General features: G+C 35.0%; 1 protein-coding gene and 1 pseudogene across 1 annotated transcript; both read right to left on the bottom strand.

The window, feature by feature from the left end:
• Positions 1-187: 187 nt before the first annotated feature.
• Positions 188-2316, bottom strand: LOC113200086 (olfactory receptor 14J1-like). The gene is made up of 2 exons (XM_026413377.2): positions 1414-2316; positions 188-280 (listed from the first exon to the last, which is right to left on the bottom strand). The coding sequence occupies exons 1-2, from the start codon at positions 2314-2316 to the stop codon at positions 188-190; spliced, it is 996 nt and encodes a 331-aa protein (XP_026269162.2).
• A 13371-nt stretch (positions 2317-15687) lies between these two features.
• Positions 15688-16613, bottom strand: LOC144256683 (olfactory receptor 12D2-like; annotated as a pseudogene).
• Between the last annotated feature and the right edge of the window lie 202 nt (positions 16614-16815).

Below are 16815 nucleotides of genomic sequence, written 5' to 3'. Positions count from 1 at the left end.
AAGATATTTCTATATTGACATTAATTTAATTTGGTATCACTGAGTAAAACAGTGACTTCTATCTCACACAAGATAGAGTTGTTATTTTCTTTATTAATATTTTTTTAGTTGTAGATGGACACAATACCTTTATTTTGTTTTTATTTTTTATGTGGTGCTGGGTATCAAACCCAGTGCCTCACACATGCTAGGCAAGCGCTCTACCAGTGAGCTGCCACCCAGTACCCACAGTTGTTATTTTGTAATGGATTATAGATCTAAATTGTGTGGAAAATAACAAAACTTCTAGACTATAAAGTTGTATTACTTTAAGAATATCTTGTTCTATTTTGATTTTCAAAAAATTTCTGTTTTTAATAATTCTATAGTTTTAGTATGATATAATTACATGTTTATTGATCCTAGTTGTACTGATGGATTTTTGTTGTGCTTTTCAAAGCTGATGACCTGTGTCTTTTTTAAAAAATCTGAAAAAAACCTCTTAAAAGTTTTTTCTCTAAATTCCACCTGTAACACAGTCCCTCAAAGCATGGGCAAATAGAGCAATAGATCTTTTTGGAGATTTTGATTGAATAACTTTTTGATTGTTCTTGTTAATCTTATAATTGTTAATCTTTTCCAGAATTTTTTTAAAGACATACATTTCTTTTATCTTATTCTGTGTGAAATCTTTGGATCTTTCAATTCACTAAGTTTGTCTTATATATATTTTTTTCTGTTTGACCATCCTTTGAGTTCCAAATTTCAATTACTAAAATTATATTTGTATACATTTTCATTTATGTCTCTTTTTCATTACATGTTGTTCTATTAATTTTTTTCAGATTCCTTCTTTGATTAATTTTCTGAGCTTGGTCAAATTTTCACATAATATCAAATTATCCACATTAGTGGCAAAGTAGTCCATTGAATCCAAAGGGGCAGAGCAAATGATGTGACTGTTCCAGGGTGAGCACTGTGTATTGCTGACTGAAATCCTGAGACGTTGATAGAACTGTAGTGAACCCTTACATGACCAGAGGGCATTGAGAATCAGGTGGCTCCCACTCTAGTGTAATTCAGGAAAAAATGAGGAAGACATTTCAAATTAACTATGTTTCCATTACCCTGATAGAAATGAGTGACGAAGAACAATTAATTCCTTTAAAATGGAAGAAATTTTTCTCACACCTGGATTTGTTTGGTGAGGTTTAATCAGCTGTATTTGTAAGAGTAATTTATACAAATAACTCTGTGCTCACTGTTTTTATTTATAGAGTTAATTTGTATGAATTTAAATGAATATGAATATCCCTATAATAAATTCTTGATTGGTTATGTTACTTTTTCCTTAATAAATTTTTATTTGTCCTTCAAAATGAATTAATGGATGTTATTCAGAAAAAATAAGAAGTCTTTTCTTCTTTCAAAAATCTTTTTTAGAGCTGTCTTCATAGCCTTATTTCTCAGGCTATAGATTATTGGATTGAGTGTTGGGGGCAGAACAGTATAAAAAACAGTGAGTAAAAAGTCTGACACAGTTGGAGACTCTGAATGTGGCTTTAGAAAATCAAAAACACTAGTAGAGATGAATAATATGACAACAGATAGGTGGGGCAGGCAGGTAGAAAAGGCTCTGGCTCTACCCTCAGCAGATGGTATCCTCAGCACAGTAGAGAATATATGCATGTAGGTGACTCCAATAGAGATGAAGCAAACAAATGCCACCAAGGACAAGAAGCCACTAACCCCAAGCTCACCCACATATTCATTAGAACAAGAGAGTTTCAGAAGCTGGGGGACATCACAGAAGAATTGATGAATGATGTTGGCACCACAGAAGTGGATGGAAAACGTAGCGGCTGTGTGCATGACTCCAGCAAGGATTCCACTGACCCAGATGGCTAACAGTCCATGAGCACAGGTACTGATATCCATGATGACTTCATAGCGCAGTGGAAGGCAAATGGCCACATAGCGGTCATAAGACATCACTGTGAGTAATGCCATCTCAGCACAGCCACAGAGAGTGAATGCAAAACACTGCAGTATGCATTCCCAGAGGGAAATATAGCCATTATGCATGAAAGAGTTACAAATGGACCTTGGGACTGTAACAGAAATGTAGCACAGATCCAGAAAGGAGAGATGTTTCAAGAAGAAATACATAGGTGAGGAGAGACTGTGGTCCATGGAAGTGGTGGTAATAATGAGAATATTGCCAACTAGAGCCACTATGTATAAGACTAAAAAAAGAGTAGCAAATAGTATTTCTATTTCAGGCTTGCCAGAAAAACCCATGAGAATAAATCCACTCATTGTAGTGAAATTAGCCATTTTCCTTCTTGATTTCTAAGAATGATACTGACTGTAGGAAGAATGGAAAATCCTAAAAATACAATATTTGTTATTCAAGAATCTAATGTACTTATTTGGCAAAATGGAAGCATGAAAATTGGACCATCAGCCCACCATTTTAAGCATGAAATAGCTTTACATACTAAGAATTTCATAGAGTAATTTTAAATGTTTTGACTCAACCATAAGGAGGATTAGTAAAATAGATAATATAATTTAGTGTCACTATTTCTAATAAAAGGAAGAAAAAATACATGATTGAACTAATGGAACATACAGCACCCAAGTTTTATACACACTAAAGGTTTCATTCAGTTCATATGAGCACAGCACAAAGACATTTTTAGAGACATTTTTGAGATGTCTGTTTTTTCCCAATAATCTTCCTAATTTTAAATCTTATTTTTTTTCATTGAAACACAGTAATTTTACATTTTTATGAAGTATGGTATATTTTAATTTGTGCATGCAATATGTGATAATCTGTTTTTTATATTTTTTAGTTGTATATGGACACAAATGCCTTTATTCATTTTTATGTGGTGCTGAGGATCAAACCCAGTACCTCACATGTGCCAGGTGAGCCCTCCACCACTGAGTCACAACCTCAGCCCTGATAATCTGTTTTTATATCACCACTGGTACTACCTGATTCTTTAATTGCAATTTCATAACTTTTTTCAAATATAAGAGAACAAATTCTTAACATTTTTTCTTTCTCCATGCATTCTTTGGAAAAATAATGTTAAAGATACATCATTTTTTTAATAGCATCTGTGTAAAAATTATGATATACAGTCATTGCCCTTATCATAAAATATATAAAATCATCTGAAAAAAATTATAAGTGATGAAAGGCAAAGTTTTTCTACTGCATTTTAGAAAAAGAAATCAAATGACCAATATTCTCAGGAAAAGTTATCTACCCTAATTTTTAATTAAATAAGTTTAAAGTAACAATGAGGTACAACTTTTATTCTAGTCATATTAGCAAAGATCCAAAACCCACAATTCTCTGAGCTATTGAGAATGCAGTCAGATATGATCTTAATTCTGCAATTAGGTTGATAAAGTTTTGACAGAATCTATTTCAGGCATATCTCTGGATTTATCTTAGGAAGTTCAATCATCCCTGTGTCTCTGGAGGGTCAAGATAATCAACCCTTAAACCGCTTGGAAATAATTACTACTGTTATGTGCCATATTTTTATGATCATTTTTACTGTGTTTATTTTTATGTATTTACTGATGGTTTATATATTGTATCATTCTTTTAAAAACCAAAGTAGTTATTATTATCACTATTATTTATCTCATTAAAAACAGTTTAATCATAATTGTAATGCCATTTAATTTTTTTAAAATTTTTTGAGGAGTGCTGAGGATCAAACCCAGGGCTTTGTACATGCTAGGGAAGTACTCTTACTGAGCTACATCTCCAACTCATGATACCAAAATTATTATTATGTAGATAAATAATTCAGTAATCCTCAACTTGACCATTAAGTGATTGATCAATGAGTGTGTGCCATCATGCCAGACTGATTCATAATTTTTATTAAAAAAAATCTAGAGTTGATAATTCTTTTTGCATGTGTGTGGGACTGGGTGTTGAACCAGGGGCACTCAAACACTGAGCTACATTCCCATCCTTTTCATTTTTAAAAAAAATTTGAATCAGGTTCTCACTATGTTGCTGAGACTGGCTGTAAACTTGTTATACTCCTGCCTCAGCTTCTCTGGTAGTTGCAATTACAAATGTGCAGCACAGTGCCTGGTCAATTAAAAAGAAGTGTTTAAATAGTTTTTCTAAGCTAAATGCCAATGTCGGTCTTTATCTCATCTACTCAGAATCTGTAATTCATTTGCTTCACATTATTCATTAAAATATCTTTCTGAGAATCCAAGCAAACTCACCTTAGCACATCCAGGAATTTCTTCCCTAAACCTGGGGTAATTCTATCAATGTGGCAACTACCATTTGGCAAAAGGTCCAGATCTTCTTAATTCATTCCCTTCCAGTAATATTTGGTGCATAGATAGAAAAATAAGGTGTTTCAATACTTTTTCTGGCCACTGGAGGCCAAGCTATATATATCTTTGACCCTATAAGAAAGGTCCCTGAATGCTCTGGGTATTTGAGACCCATTGTAACTGTCTTGGGACTGAAATTTGCAATTCTGTGATCTTTTCCCATGGAGTATTTTTTTTTTGTAAATTTGAGTAAATAATCACACCTACTCAATTGGAATTTCATTTTATTTGTGCCCATTAGACCAAAGCATTGTGGTTTATTTTTTGGATTAAGAAACACCCAATACCAGGAGGTTAACTCCTTTGTTCAGTTTGTTCATTGGAAAGTAAATACATAAATAGGTAACTCAAGGCAATTTGGGGCAGAACTACAAAGCAGAGGTTGTTTGGCCTTCACATGCTTCCAATTTAGATATTACCATATACTCAAAGAATCACAACATGAGAAGAAATTGTAAGATAGTCATGGTCAACCAACATTGTATCAAAATTTTAGATACATTTTTCCAATTATGTAGTTTGTCATTCTCTGTTTGAATGCTTCAGTTCTAAGACTTTACTATAATTTTTGGACTTCATATTCTAGGAATTGAAAGGTAAACATATTGTGGAGTTCTTCCTCATATTGAGCCCAATCTTCCATTATACTATTTCTTATCTTAATATTGGAAGGGTTAGATGTGGTTCTTATTATTTTATTATTAATTTGTTTCAACATCTTATAATTATACACATTATGGTACCATGTGATATTTCAATATATGCATACAGCTTGACCTGATCAAATTTTTCTTTTTTCATCTCTTGCTATTTTTACTTGTGGTCTGATAGTTTTCTGTAGTGGAATGCTTTGAATTTTTTCTCTTTTTGTTTTGTGCATCAACTGTAGGTATTGGTCTTGCAGTTACCATTAGGCTTATGCAGAACATCTTACAATTATAAAAGTGTATTTCAAGTGTATTTCAAGCATCAACAATTCTAAACTTTTATATTCCCATTTTATGTTTTGAGATCAGAATTACATCATTTCAAAATATGTATTCCTGGGGATGGAGTTGTGGCTCAACTGTAGAGTGCTCACCTAGCATGTGTGAGGCTCTGGGTTCCATCCTCAGCATCACATAAAAAAATAACTAAATAAAATAGAGTATTGTGTCCAACTGCAACTAAAAAAATGTATTCCTTTGTTAATAGTTTAGTTTCTCACTCTTTATTAGGGACAAAATTCTTGAATACCGTACTGTTATAGCCTTGGAATGTTCTAACTTATGCTATTGAGCTTTGTGCTTTTCTAATTTTTATGCTATAAGTTAATGACATTTTGTTTCAACTTAAAGAATTTCATTTAGTAATTTCTGTAGGCTGGGCTAATGGTGATGAAGTCCCTTCATTTTTTTGGGGGGGGGGCATGGTAAGGTTTTTATTCCCTCTCATTTTGGAAAAAATAACTTTGCTAGGCAAAGTATTTTTGTTTGCCATTTTTTCCCTTCAGTACATTGAATGTAAAAGATACTTGGACCCTTGCATGTTATATGTTTTTCATCTTTTCCTAAATCCAAATTTCATGTCCCCAAGTTAATGAATTTTTGTTTATCCAATTTAGTGTTCCAGTCCCTAGATCAAACATACTCAAAATTCAATCCCATAGTAATGTCTCAGTATGTGCCAGCTAATACTTTCAAATACTTTGGGTTGATCTTGGCCCTCCTTTGACAGCCTGAGCACATTTCTACTTAATTTATGCAGGAATTTAACTCTAATTTTTAGCTTCGCAGTCAGAAGAAACATACATTCTTGTTTATGGTAACACAGAAGATAGAAAGTGTTTTTAATTAACTAATGGGTCTTTTTAAGGATATTATCAGGAAAATAACTTTGTCAGTCAGAATACTGCAGAGAAACAGAGCTAATATGACTTTATCTCTCTTTGTCATCTATAATGTATCATCATTTCTCCCTCTCTACATATTATCTACCTACTTACTTATCGATGCATCATGTATCTACCATTCATCTGGTGTAAAAACTGACTCACATAATTATGGAGGCTAAAAAATCCCAACATCTGCAACTGGCAGGCTGGAGACCCAATAGTAAATGGTGTAGTTCTAGACCAATTCTGAGGATCTGAAAACCTGGAGAATCAATGCTGTAAGTTCCAGTTTGAGTAAAGAAAACAAGTAGCTCATACAGTCAGCCACAGTTCTCTATTAATCATTGTGGTGACTAATTTTGGGTGACAAAATTTTTCAGTCTTCATAATGTTGTGAACCAACTACCCTAAAAATTTCCTTTTCATATATGTCTGTATATGTTTATTCTATTGGTTCTCTATTTTTGTAGACCTTGACTGATACACTCACTTTTTTGTCTATTTGGGACTCTAATTGATTAGATGAGGCCTTTACACATTATGAAATATAATATGATTTACTCAATACACCAACTCAAAGGATAATCTCAGCCAGAAACATCATCAAAAACACAATCAAAATGGCTCAGTTAATTGACACACGATACTAAACTTCAACTGAAAGTTTAATAGACTTCTTTTAGCTGACCATTATAAAATCCAATGAGATGAACTGAAAACCAAGTTATTTGATTTTCACTCAGAATTCATGGGAAAATTAAAGGTTTCAGGACTGCCCAGTTTCAAAAAAGTAAACCATATTATCAGTCTTGATACATTAATATAGCAGGAAATTCTCAAAATGAGAAATGGCCACAGAGCAAAGAACAAATTCCAGCATGCTGCTATGAAAGTATGAATACTAGGTAAAGATCTCAAGGGTGTGGCTATATTATTGTTTGTTGAAGTCTCAGAAAGATTAAGGGGAAATCTAGAATATATTCTAAAACTCTTAATGACAGGTCTATCCCTTACAGACTAGACAGGTCCATAAGAATCTTAAGTATGCACCTTGTAAAGGTTTTCAACTAGATGCAAAAGTGTTTCTAGAAATCATTTGAAGCATTGCTGATATATAATTAGCACATAAAAATTTGTCCATATTTAATACATACATCTAGATGTAAGTATTTGTCCACTTATAAATTCAGGATGCCATCACCATTACCAAGGTACTAAAATTATTCATCACAATCCCCCATTTCCTTGTGTTTTTTGCCTTTATTTGATAAGAATATTTAACATGAGATTTATTCTCCTCTTAATGTATGTTGATGTGTATATTATAGAGAATATGTTGTAGATCTGATCTCTTGATCTTTACTTGCATAACAGAAACTTTACACCCACGGAGAAACCACCTCCTTCCACCAGCCCCTGGCAACCATCATTTTATTCTCTGCTTCTATGAGTTGGACTTTTTTGACACTGTATATGTGTAATTAATTCAATATTTGTATTTTATACTTGTTTTATTTCCTAAACATATTGTTCTTTAAGTTTTTCCATGTTGTCACTGCAGAATCTAGTTAATTTAAGATTGAACAATATTCTATTATATGTATAAACCATATTTTCCTTTTCTTTTTTGTTTGTACATTATAAGTAATAGTGTGATTAATTATGCTATACATATATATATATATATATACATATATATATATATATATATATATATATATATATATATATATATATAACCATCCTTGCATGTGACTGAATCACTCCCACTCCCCTGGGTGATTGAAGCATTAGGCAGATGCTGCCAGACTTCCCCGCCCTTCTTGTGTTCTAGCGACAGTGTCTTCCTGCCAGGCATGCCTTCCTACAGCCCCATGGGTGGAGCTATGCTTACCTGTTCCTTTGTAATATAACCCCTTGCCCTGTTTGGGACAAAATGTTCCATGGAAAAACCTTTTGTGTGTCCCCTTATCTTACTGTGCCCTTGGGTGTGGCCTTCCTAGATGTCAGTCAACCTGCTGACAGTGGACATCATGAAGATAGACTCAGCCCTCTGAAACCTGATCCCTTGCCTCATTTGAATAGCTTCTCCTCAATAAAATGGGACAGTATGTGCAGGCGCTCTCTCTCTCTCTCTCTCTCTCTCTCTCTCTCTCTCTCTCTCCCCCCTCTCTCTGCAGACTCTTAAAGTCAGAAGAGCCGTCACAGCACCCCGAAAGAAAAAGTTTTTTCTGTCTCTTGTGTGGTTATTTCAAGCAGCACAGTTAGCCCAGTTTCCCTGGAGTGACCTATGAGTGTTTTAGTCGTGAATGCAACCCGACATATATACATGAACATAACATAATTGAATCAATATCTGTGTAGTCAGTTTTTCATTTCTGTGACCAAAATTCCTGATTAGAAAAACTTAGAGGAGAAAAAGTTTATTTGGAGCCCACAGTTTCAGAGTTCAGTCAATGGCTGTTGACTCAATTGCTCTGTACCTCAGATGAGACAGAATTATGTGGAAAAGGTGCAGTGGAAGAAAGCTACTTAGGTCATGGCAGCTGAGAAGAAAAGAGAGAGAGGAGAGAGAGAGAGAGAGAGAGAGAGAGAGAGAGAGAGAGAGAGAGAATTCCCAAGGGCCTGCCCCCAATGACCTACTTCCTCTAGCCATGCCCCACTAGTTACCATCCTGAATCCATTCAGATTATTAATCCATCTAATGAGTTACTTCAAAGGTTTCTGCTTTTCTAATCTAATAATTTCCCCTCTGAACTTTTCAGCTTTGCCACATGAGTTTTTTAGGGGGACATCTCATATTCAAATTGTAACAATTTCATTCCCCAGTACCTTTCTTTTCATTCCCAGATTATTCCCTATATCTGCTTTCTCTGCTGTACTATACTTTAATTAATGAATTATAATCATAATTATATGTGTGTGTATTTTTTTTTGTGTGTGTGTTTAATTTGAGAACCTTTTCATACGTCTTTTGGACAAATGTCTTCTTTGGGGAAATGTGATTACAGTATGCTTTTTTACTCTGCTGATTGCTTCCTTTGCTATGTAGAAGCTTGTAAAAGTCCCATTTTACATTTTTTTATTTAATTGCTGGGCTTTTTCTGAGAAATTTAAGAAATAACTGCTAAGACCACTGTCAAGAGGTTTTCCACATATATTTCCTTGAGGGACTTTTATAATCTCAGGCCTTATTATTTAAATCTTTAATCCATTTTGAGTTGATTTTAGTAGATGTGGTAAGAGATGGTCCAATTTCATTTTCTTCATGTGAATAACTAGTTTCTGAGCACCTTTTATTGGAGAGACTGTCCTTTTCCCATTGTGTGTTCTTGGTACTCTTGTCAAAAATCACTTGATTGCATATAGATGAATTTATTTCTGGACTCTCCATTCAGTTGCACTGATCTATATATCTGTATGCTAGTATCACTGCTTTAACTAAATCTAAGAAATTTGATTTGGAAAGGAAGAAGTAAATTGTTTGCATATGACATGATTGTATATGTCAAAAACTCTTAAGACTCAAAAAGAAAACAATAAAACCTCCTATGATTCATGAAAAAAAATCACTAAAGTTGAAGGATACAAATTGATTTGTAAAAATTATTTCCATTTTTATATACTAATAGCAAACTATTGGAAAAAAATTTTAAAGCAGTCTTATTTACAATAGCAAAAAATAATACAACATTGAGAGATAAGTATATCTAAGAAAGTTAAAGCCTGTATATTGAAAACTATAAAACATTGATTAAACAAGTTGAAGACACAATTGATAGGACAACTCATACTTAGAAATTAGAAGAATTAATATTTGTAAAATTTTTTACTACCCCAAATGATGTACATATTAATTGAAATTACTGTCAAAACCCAAGTAGCATATTTTTTTTTCAGATACATAGAAGTTTATTTTAGAAAGTAGATGCAAATTCAAGGGGGAATGGGTGTGATCTCAAGACAGAGCCACTTTTGCAGGTAAAGCAAGGAAAACCCATTCAAGGGGTTATGAAGGCTATTTCCAGAGGGAGAGACAGCAACCTGTTGGAGTGGGGTGTTAATATCCATGAAGGGATAGTTGCTAAAGGCTGGCCTAGAGGTGGAGCCAGAGCAAAGTCGCACAATTTCTCTTCAGTTTTCCCTGCAGTTGTGCACTTATCTCACAGTCTCTCTGCCAAGAAAAGCTGCTGGTTGTGGAAAGAGCCAGGCTAAAAAACCCCATATATGATTCAACTGGCAAGGCCAAAGGGCTGGGGCTCCCCAAGCCTTTTGGAGAGAACATTTTGTCACTATGTGCTCTAGTGCTGTATTTGGAGTTAGTGGACCAGGTTGTCCAGCTGGAATTTCATCTTGCATTGGCTTCACCCCTTCTTTCTATGTCCCTTTCCTCCATTTTGGAATTGGAATGTTTACTATGTGCCACTGTATATTTTGATTTTTACAGAGTTTGCTTTGAGTCTCAGATGAGAGTTTATATTTGGACTTTTGGATAAAACTGAAACTAATAAGACTATGGAGGCCCATAGAGATGGACTAAATACATTTTGCATTGTGAGATGGGCATGAGTTTCCAGGGGCCAGGGGCAGAATGCTAGAGTTTGGATGTAAAGTGTCCCCCCAAAAGTTTCTGCTAATGCAAGAATGTTCACAAATGAAATTATCATATTTTGGAGAGCTGTAACCTAATCAGTCCATCCTAGTTTGAATAGACTGATTGGATGGTAAATGTAGGCAGATGGGGTATGACTGGAGGAAGTGTCACTTGGGATGTGCCCTGGAAGGTGCATCTTCCCTGTGGTCCCACTCTTTTCTGCTACCTGGTTGCCAAGTCCTGAGTACTTTTCTTTACCATGGCCTTCTGCCATGATGATCTACTTCACCTTGGGCTCAGAGTTGGTCTATCATGCTCTGAATCTCTGAAACTGTGAGCCAAAATAAACTTCCTTTTCTAAGTTGTTTTTGTTGAATTTTTTTGCCAGAATGACCACACAAAGGCTGAATAAAACAATTGTACACAACAGCGGTGTTCATACTGACATATTTGTAAATGCATATAACATAGTTTTCTCCATTTCAATCCCCAGTACTATCCTTTGCCTTCCTTCTTCCCTTCCCCTGATCTCTGTTCTCTACTCTATTGATCTTCCTATTTATTTTTAATTGATGCATTATAAGTATATATGAAATTGGAATTCACTGTGGTATATTCATACACATACATAGTATAATCTGTTCAACTTCATTTCCCAGTTTCTTTGATCCTTTTTAAATTGGGAAATAGAGACTTTTCTCTCCCTGTAAAACTTGGTTTACCTGTGACTGCTTTGGCCAATAGAATATGACAAATAGTACATTATGTTAATGTTGGTTCTTGACTTTGAATCAAGTTTTGTCTTTAAAACAACCAGTAGCTTTTGCCTTGAGCCACTGGTTCCCATTAGGAAAGTCTGCCCTTACTTCAATTGAAGAACCTCCTAATAATGACATGGAACAAGATAGAGAGAAATAGACTCTGTCAGCACCTAGCTTTTCTATTCTTAGATGTTTAAGTCATCCCAACAAAGGCTCCAGACATTATTGAGCAAAAATCAACCTTTCCCTGCAGATCCCTTTTCAATTTTGACCCACCAGAATCATGTTACTTATTTACATAATTGACTAAGACACTAAATTTTGGGGTACTAGGCAGTGATAGCTAAACAGAAAATCAAGGGCTTTCTCTATAGTTATTAAAACCAAAGAAATTCGAGTCTAAGTCAGTTCAGGCTGTATGGTGCATTCTCCACATATACATTCTATCTTCAGCAAAACAGGAATTGAAGGACTGAAGAAGGTTGAGTTAGTTAGGAGATAGAGAAGGCATAAGAGAGAAGTCAGAAACAAATTGAGTTTGCCAAAGTGAAAGTAGAAATTTTGAATAGTCAGTATACCAGCTCAAAATAGCTTGCTTAATCTTACCCTATGTATCTTTAAATAATTGTAAATGTTGTTGCCCACATCCTTTCAGAACCAGCACCTCTTCTAAGTATTTAGAGATGGAGAGAAATATATGTCTTGTCTATTTGTTTTAGGAAGACCTAGAAGCTATAACTTCATTGCTTTCATTTAGTATGAATTTGATGCCAAATAAGGTAAAGAAAATTTTGATGAATTCTTCATATTTTCTTTATATTACACTGCACTGCAGTCTATCAAAGATAGAAATAGAGAAACAAAACACAAAAATAGAAATATTTTTTGTTTAAAAGAGGAAGAGACAGAGAGAGAGAGAGAGAGAGAGAGAGAGAGAGAGAGAGAGAGAGAGATTTTTATTATTTCTTTTAATTTTTTGTCGGACACAACATCTTTGTTTGTATGTGGTGCTCAGGATCGAACCGGGCTGCACGCATGCAAGGCAAGCGAGCTACCTACCACTTGAGCCACATCCCCAGCCCATAAATGGGAATACTTTTGAATATCTTTCTTTTCCATGAACAAGGGGATGAAGGGAAAATAACACACCAATGAGATTAAAAACAGATTCTTGAGATTCTTTTTGACTTGGTTCCATTTTAAATATTTCATGGTAATTTTTGACAGTTTGGCCATTTTACTTCTTAAACATCTCTGAAGATAACAGGTGCCAGAACTCTTTAGGTAAACCACTGATCATTTTACTTATGTTAAGCAGTTGCTACAATATCATTTGCTTTACTTAATTTCCTTACTGGACCAAAAAAAGGTGATTTTGATTTGAATTGTGAAATGTGAAAATAAAATAATCAAATCATTTAGTTAAAATTTTTTCCTCCTTTCTTTAATTTAATTTTGTTTATTATGAATGAGATGAAGCATTTCAGTTGTGTTTCTCTAGCTCATTCTCTCTTCAGCATGTCCTTGATGTGAGGTTCTTCTTTTTCTGCCACATGGTACCTTTGAGTGTCCTGTCTTTATTTACTAGAAATCTCTTGGACAGGGCATTGGTAAATCTAACACTTGTGCAGTATTTGTGCATTAAAATAATAAAGAACATAATTGGCTAATTTTTCACATGAATACACTTTGTGTGGAAGTGGAATGTTTTAAGAGTTTTCTTTGCAGAGGGGAGAAACATTTTGTATTGTGTGTATGTCACTAGGAATTGTCTTAATCTCAGCTTCTCCTTTCTCTCAGTTACTCTCTTTCTTGGTTTCAAATAGCCTGAAAATCCCCATAGCAATATAAAATTATGCAGATTTCTATGGTTCAGAAGAATCTTTATAACACTATTTGTTACATCTCCAGCTGCAAAATTAGAATATTTTATGAAGAAGCATGTAGAAGGTAAGCCATTGACACTGTTTATATTCAGTGGAGTGTGAAATATGAAATCTTTTTATTGAAGGTGGGAGTGCAAGTTGTTATAAACTCTGGGGAGGGTACCATGCTAATGCAATCAGAATTATAACACCTGTATCTCTTTACCTAACATTTCCATGCCCAAGAATTTATCCTAAATAGACTTTCATATATGAAATAGACATATATATATATATATATATATATATATATATATATATATATATCCTACAAATAGATTTTATACATATGCCATGTAAAGTTTTATGTGTTGGAGCAAGACTTGAATTAGCATAGATATGCAATGTGAGGGGACCAACCTAATAAGTATGACACATCTGGAAGTAGCATGTAGTAGGCAGGTTAAAACAGAAAAGGTAAATTTTATGTACTGATAGGGAAAGATCTCTAAGATACACTTAATTTGGTACACTAATTTATTCACATAACAATATATTTTTGCTCCATTCTTTCTATAAGTAAATAGTTGTATTTTTTGGTGTATGCATAAAGGCTCTCTGCAAGGACAGACAAGCAGACATTAATGTTGGTTGCTCATGAGGGTTACCAGTGTGGGGGAGGAGGCAAGGAGGGGATTCTTATTGTGCAGAGCAGTGACTTGAATCATGGTCTTACTGACTCATGGCTGTATTAGCACTGGAAACTTCCTGTGTAAAGGTGCAGATAAAGATGGCTCAGTTGCTATGGTGATGCCTGCCCATGTAAATTGTGCAAAGGCACAGATTTATATAACTCTGGACTTTGAGCTCAGGCACCAGCTCCTGGGAATAGAGAATTCTGAACGTACCCAGATAACCCTCATGTCTCACCAGTCCTGTGTTCTTCAGATTTCCTGCTTTGCTGAAAGTTTTCAAAAATAACCTTTTCATGAAACATGTATAATAAATGTGCTTGAGCTAGCTCTGAGTCAGTTGAATGCTAGTGGAGTTTGACTGCCCAGCTTTTTCTCTATGTGCTTTTCCTCTGTTTGTCTTTTCTTTATCCCCCATCACCTCTTGTCTGGTCTTCTCTGAATTAATGGCTGCAGCCGAAAGCAGAGATTACAGGGCCATGCACATTACCTTTTTATACATTTTGAATTTTGAATCATTATCTATTAAAAGGACAAAAACAAAAAATAATCATGACATACCTGTTAAAAATTTTCATAACTCACATATGAATTGATATTTGTTTCCATAGCTTTAAATTAAACTTTTAAAAACATAAAAGTTTAATAATTTTATTGATAAGTCTAAAATGTGTTAGCCTAGAAGGATCACACAGATAAACAGACCAAAATATTATTCATATATACCAAATGTAGGTAGTATACACACATTTCTATACCTGGTTATGTATAAGAATACATTATAATATATTGTAAACAAATATTATTGTTATATTTAAAGCTTCATCCCAGGGTTTCATAAATTGACTTCCAGACCACTCATGTATAATTGAATCAAGCCTTTATTGAAGCACACCAGAACATTAAGTTGTCCCCCTGATCAGCCCCGAACAATTGCAAGGACACTCCTTATAAGTTTGAAAACCGCAAAAGGGATGTTCGGGGGGTCTAGCCAATGCATGCAAGCCAGGTTACAGAAGCGGGACAGTGCAGTCAAGTGGAGGGAAGCCTAAACAATCACAGTTATCCCAGTCACCCCAGTTACAGAAACAGCCCCGTTACCCTAGTTACAGAAACAATGCCCCATTAGGTAGTTCCATATTCTTAAAGGTTTCTATAGCAAAAGGAAAATTACATCTTGCTCCAGTCATGACTCTTCTACTTGGCATGGTTGTTTTACAGGATGAAGTCATAAAACAAAATGGAGTCACATTTGCTCCTACTATCACATTATCATATGATATTCTTAAAAACAAATTCAACATTAGGTTTTCATGTTTAGTGTTCCATATATAAATGTTTTCCTTCTGTTACCTAGGAAAATATAGTTTAACACAACTAGAGCACATTATTCCATTTAGAATTTTTCTGTTATCCAATTTCCTTTGTTGTACATATTCTAAACAATTTGACAAGCAGTATACTTATATATCTCAACTTTCTAATTGTCTGGTAATTTATGCCTCAGAAGAGTTCTCTAGATCCCTTCAGGTCAGACTCTCTTTCTTATCACCCTAAACAAGGCATCCTTCACTTCCTTGTTCCTCAAAGTATAGATCAGTGGATTAAGAACAGGAGTGACCACACTGTACATGTTGGCCATGATGGCTCCTGGTCCCTGGAGCTCTGTAATGTAGGGTGAATGTAGGTGAAGATAACAGGAGTAAAGAAAATAATAACCACCATGAAGTGGGAGGCACAGGTGGTCAGTGCTCTGTTAAGTGTGCTGCAGGACTGGGTCTTGAGGAAGAGATACATGATAATGTAGAAATAGGAGAGAAGGGTCAGAAAGAAGGGGCCTGCAGCGATGGTCCCTGTGGCAGTGTTGAGCAGCCTCTGGTTGAGCTCAGTGTTCCCACAGGCCAACTCCAGCAATGGCTTAACATCACAGAAGAAGTGATGGATGTGGTTGGGACCACAGAAGTTCAAGCAAGATGTCATTATGGAGTGCAGCAGGGCATAGAAAAATCCAGTGGCCCAAATGGTGATAGCCATCTGGGTGCAGAGCTGGGGATTCATGGTGACAGTGTAATGAAGTGGTTTTCAGATAGCTACAAAGCGGTCAAATGCCATCACTGCTAGCAACATGGCCTCTGTGCTACCCAGGAAGTGGAAGAAATGAAGTTGGCTTATGGATCCCATGAAAGATATTGCTTTGTGTGTAGAGAGGAAGTTCTCCAGCATCTTTGGCAGTGTCACTGTGGACTAGCAGATATCTAGACATGACAGGTTTCCCAGGAAGAAATACATAGTTGAGTGGAGTCTAGGATCAGAGATGACAATCATCAGGATAGCTCCATTCCCAGCCACATTCACAAGGTAGATTGTGAGCAAAACAGCAAAAAGAAAAGGCTGTTGGTCTTGTATATTTGTTAATCCCAGGAGAAGAAATTCAATGACTGAAGTCTGATTCAACATCACTTAAAAGAAAAGAAGAAGTAATTTTGAAACATTATTCCTAATGAGGATCAGTCTTTCTAACTGTTGATTTTCTTGCTAAGACAAAAAATTCTGAGGGAGATTGTGGTAGTTTTGCATGAAACCCTGCCTCAGATCTTGTGTAGTATTTAGATGTTTAGGCTATATGGGTTGTGGATCAGTCATTTTTTAAAATTGGATT

Source organism: Urocitellus parryii, chromosome 8, assembly GCF_045843805.1.
Source record: "Urocitellus parryii isolate mUroPar1 chromosome 8, mUroPar1.hap1, whole genome shotgun sequence".
Lineage (NCBI taxonomy): Eukaryota > Metazoa > Chordata > Mammalia > Rodentia > Sciuridae > Urocitellus > Urocitellus parryii.
The sequence above is the reverse complement of the archived record's forward strand: the minus strand, read 5'-3'. Positions and strand labels throughout refer to the sequence as shown.

Bases quoted from the DNA above. Each gene is read 5' to 3' on its own strand.
- LOC113200086 (XM_026413377.2), bottom strand. From the start codon at position 2,316: ATGGCTAATTTCACTACAATGAGTGGATTTATTCTCATGGGTTTTTCT. The intron at 281-1,413 runs ATTTTTGAAAGA...AGTCTAGAAGTT, and splicing joins TGAAGACAGCTCTAAAAAAG to TTGTTATTTTCCACACAATT.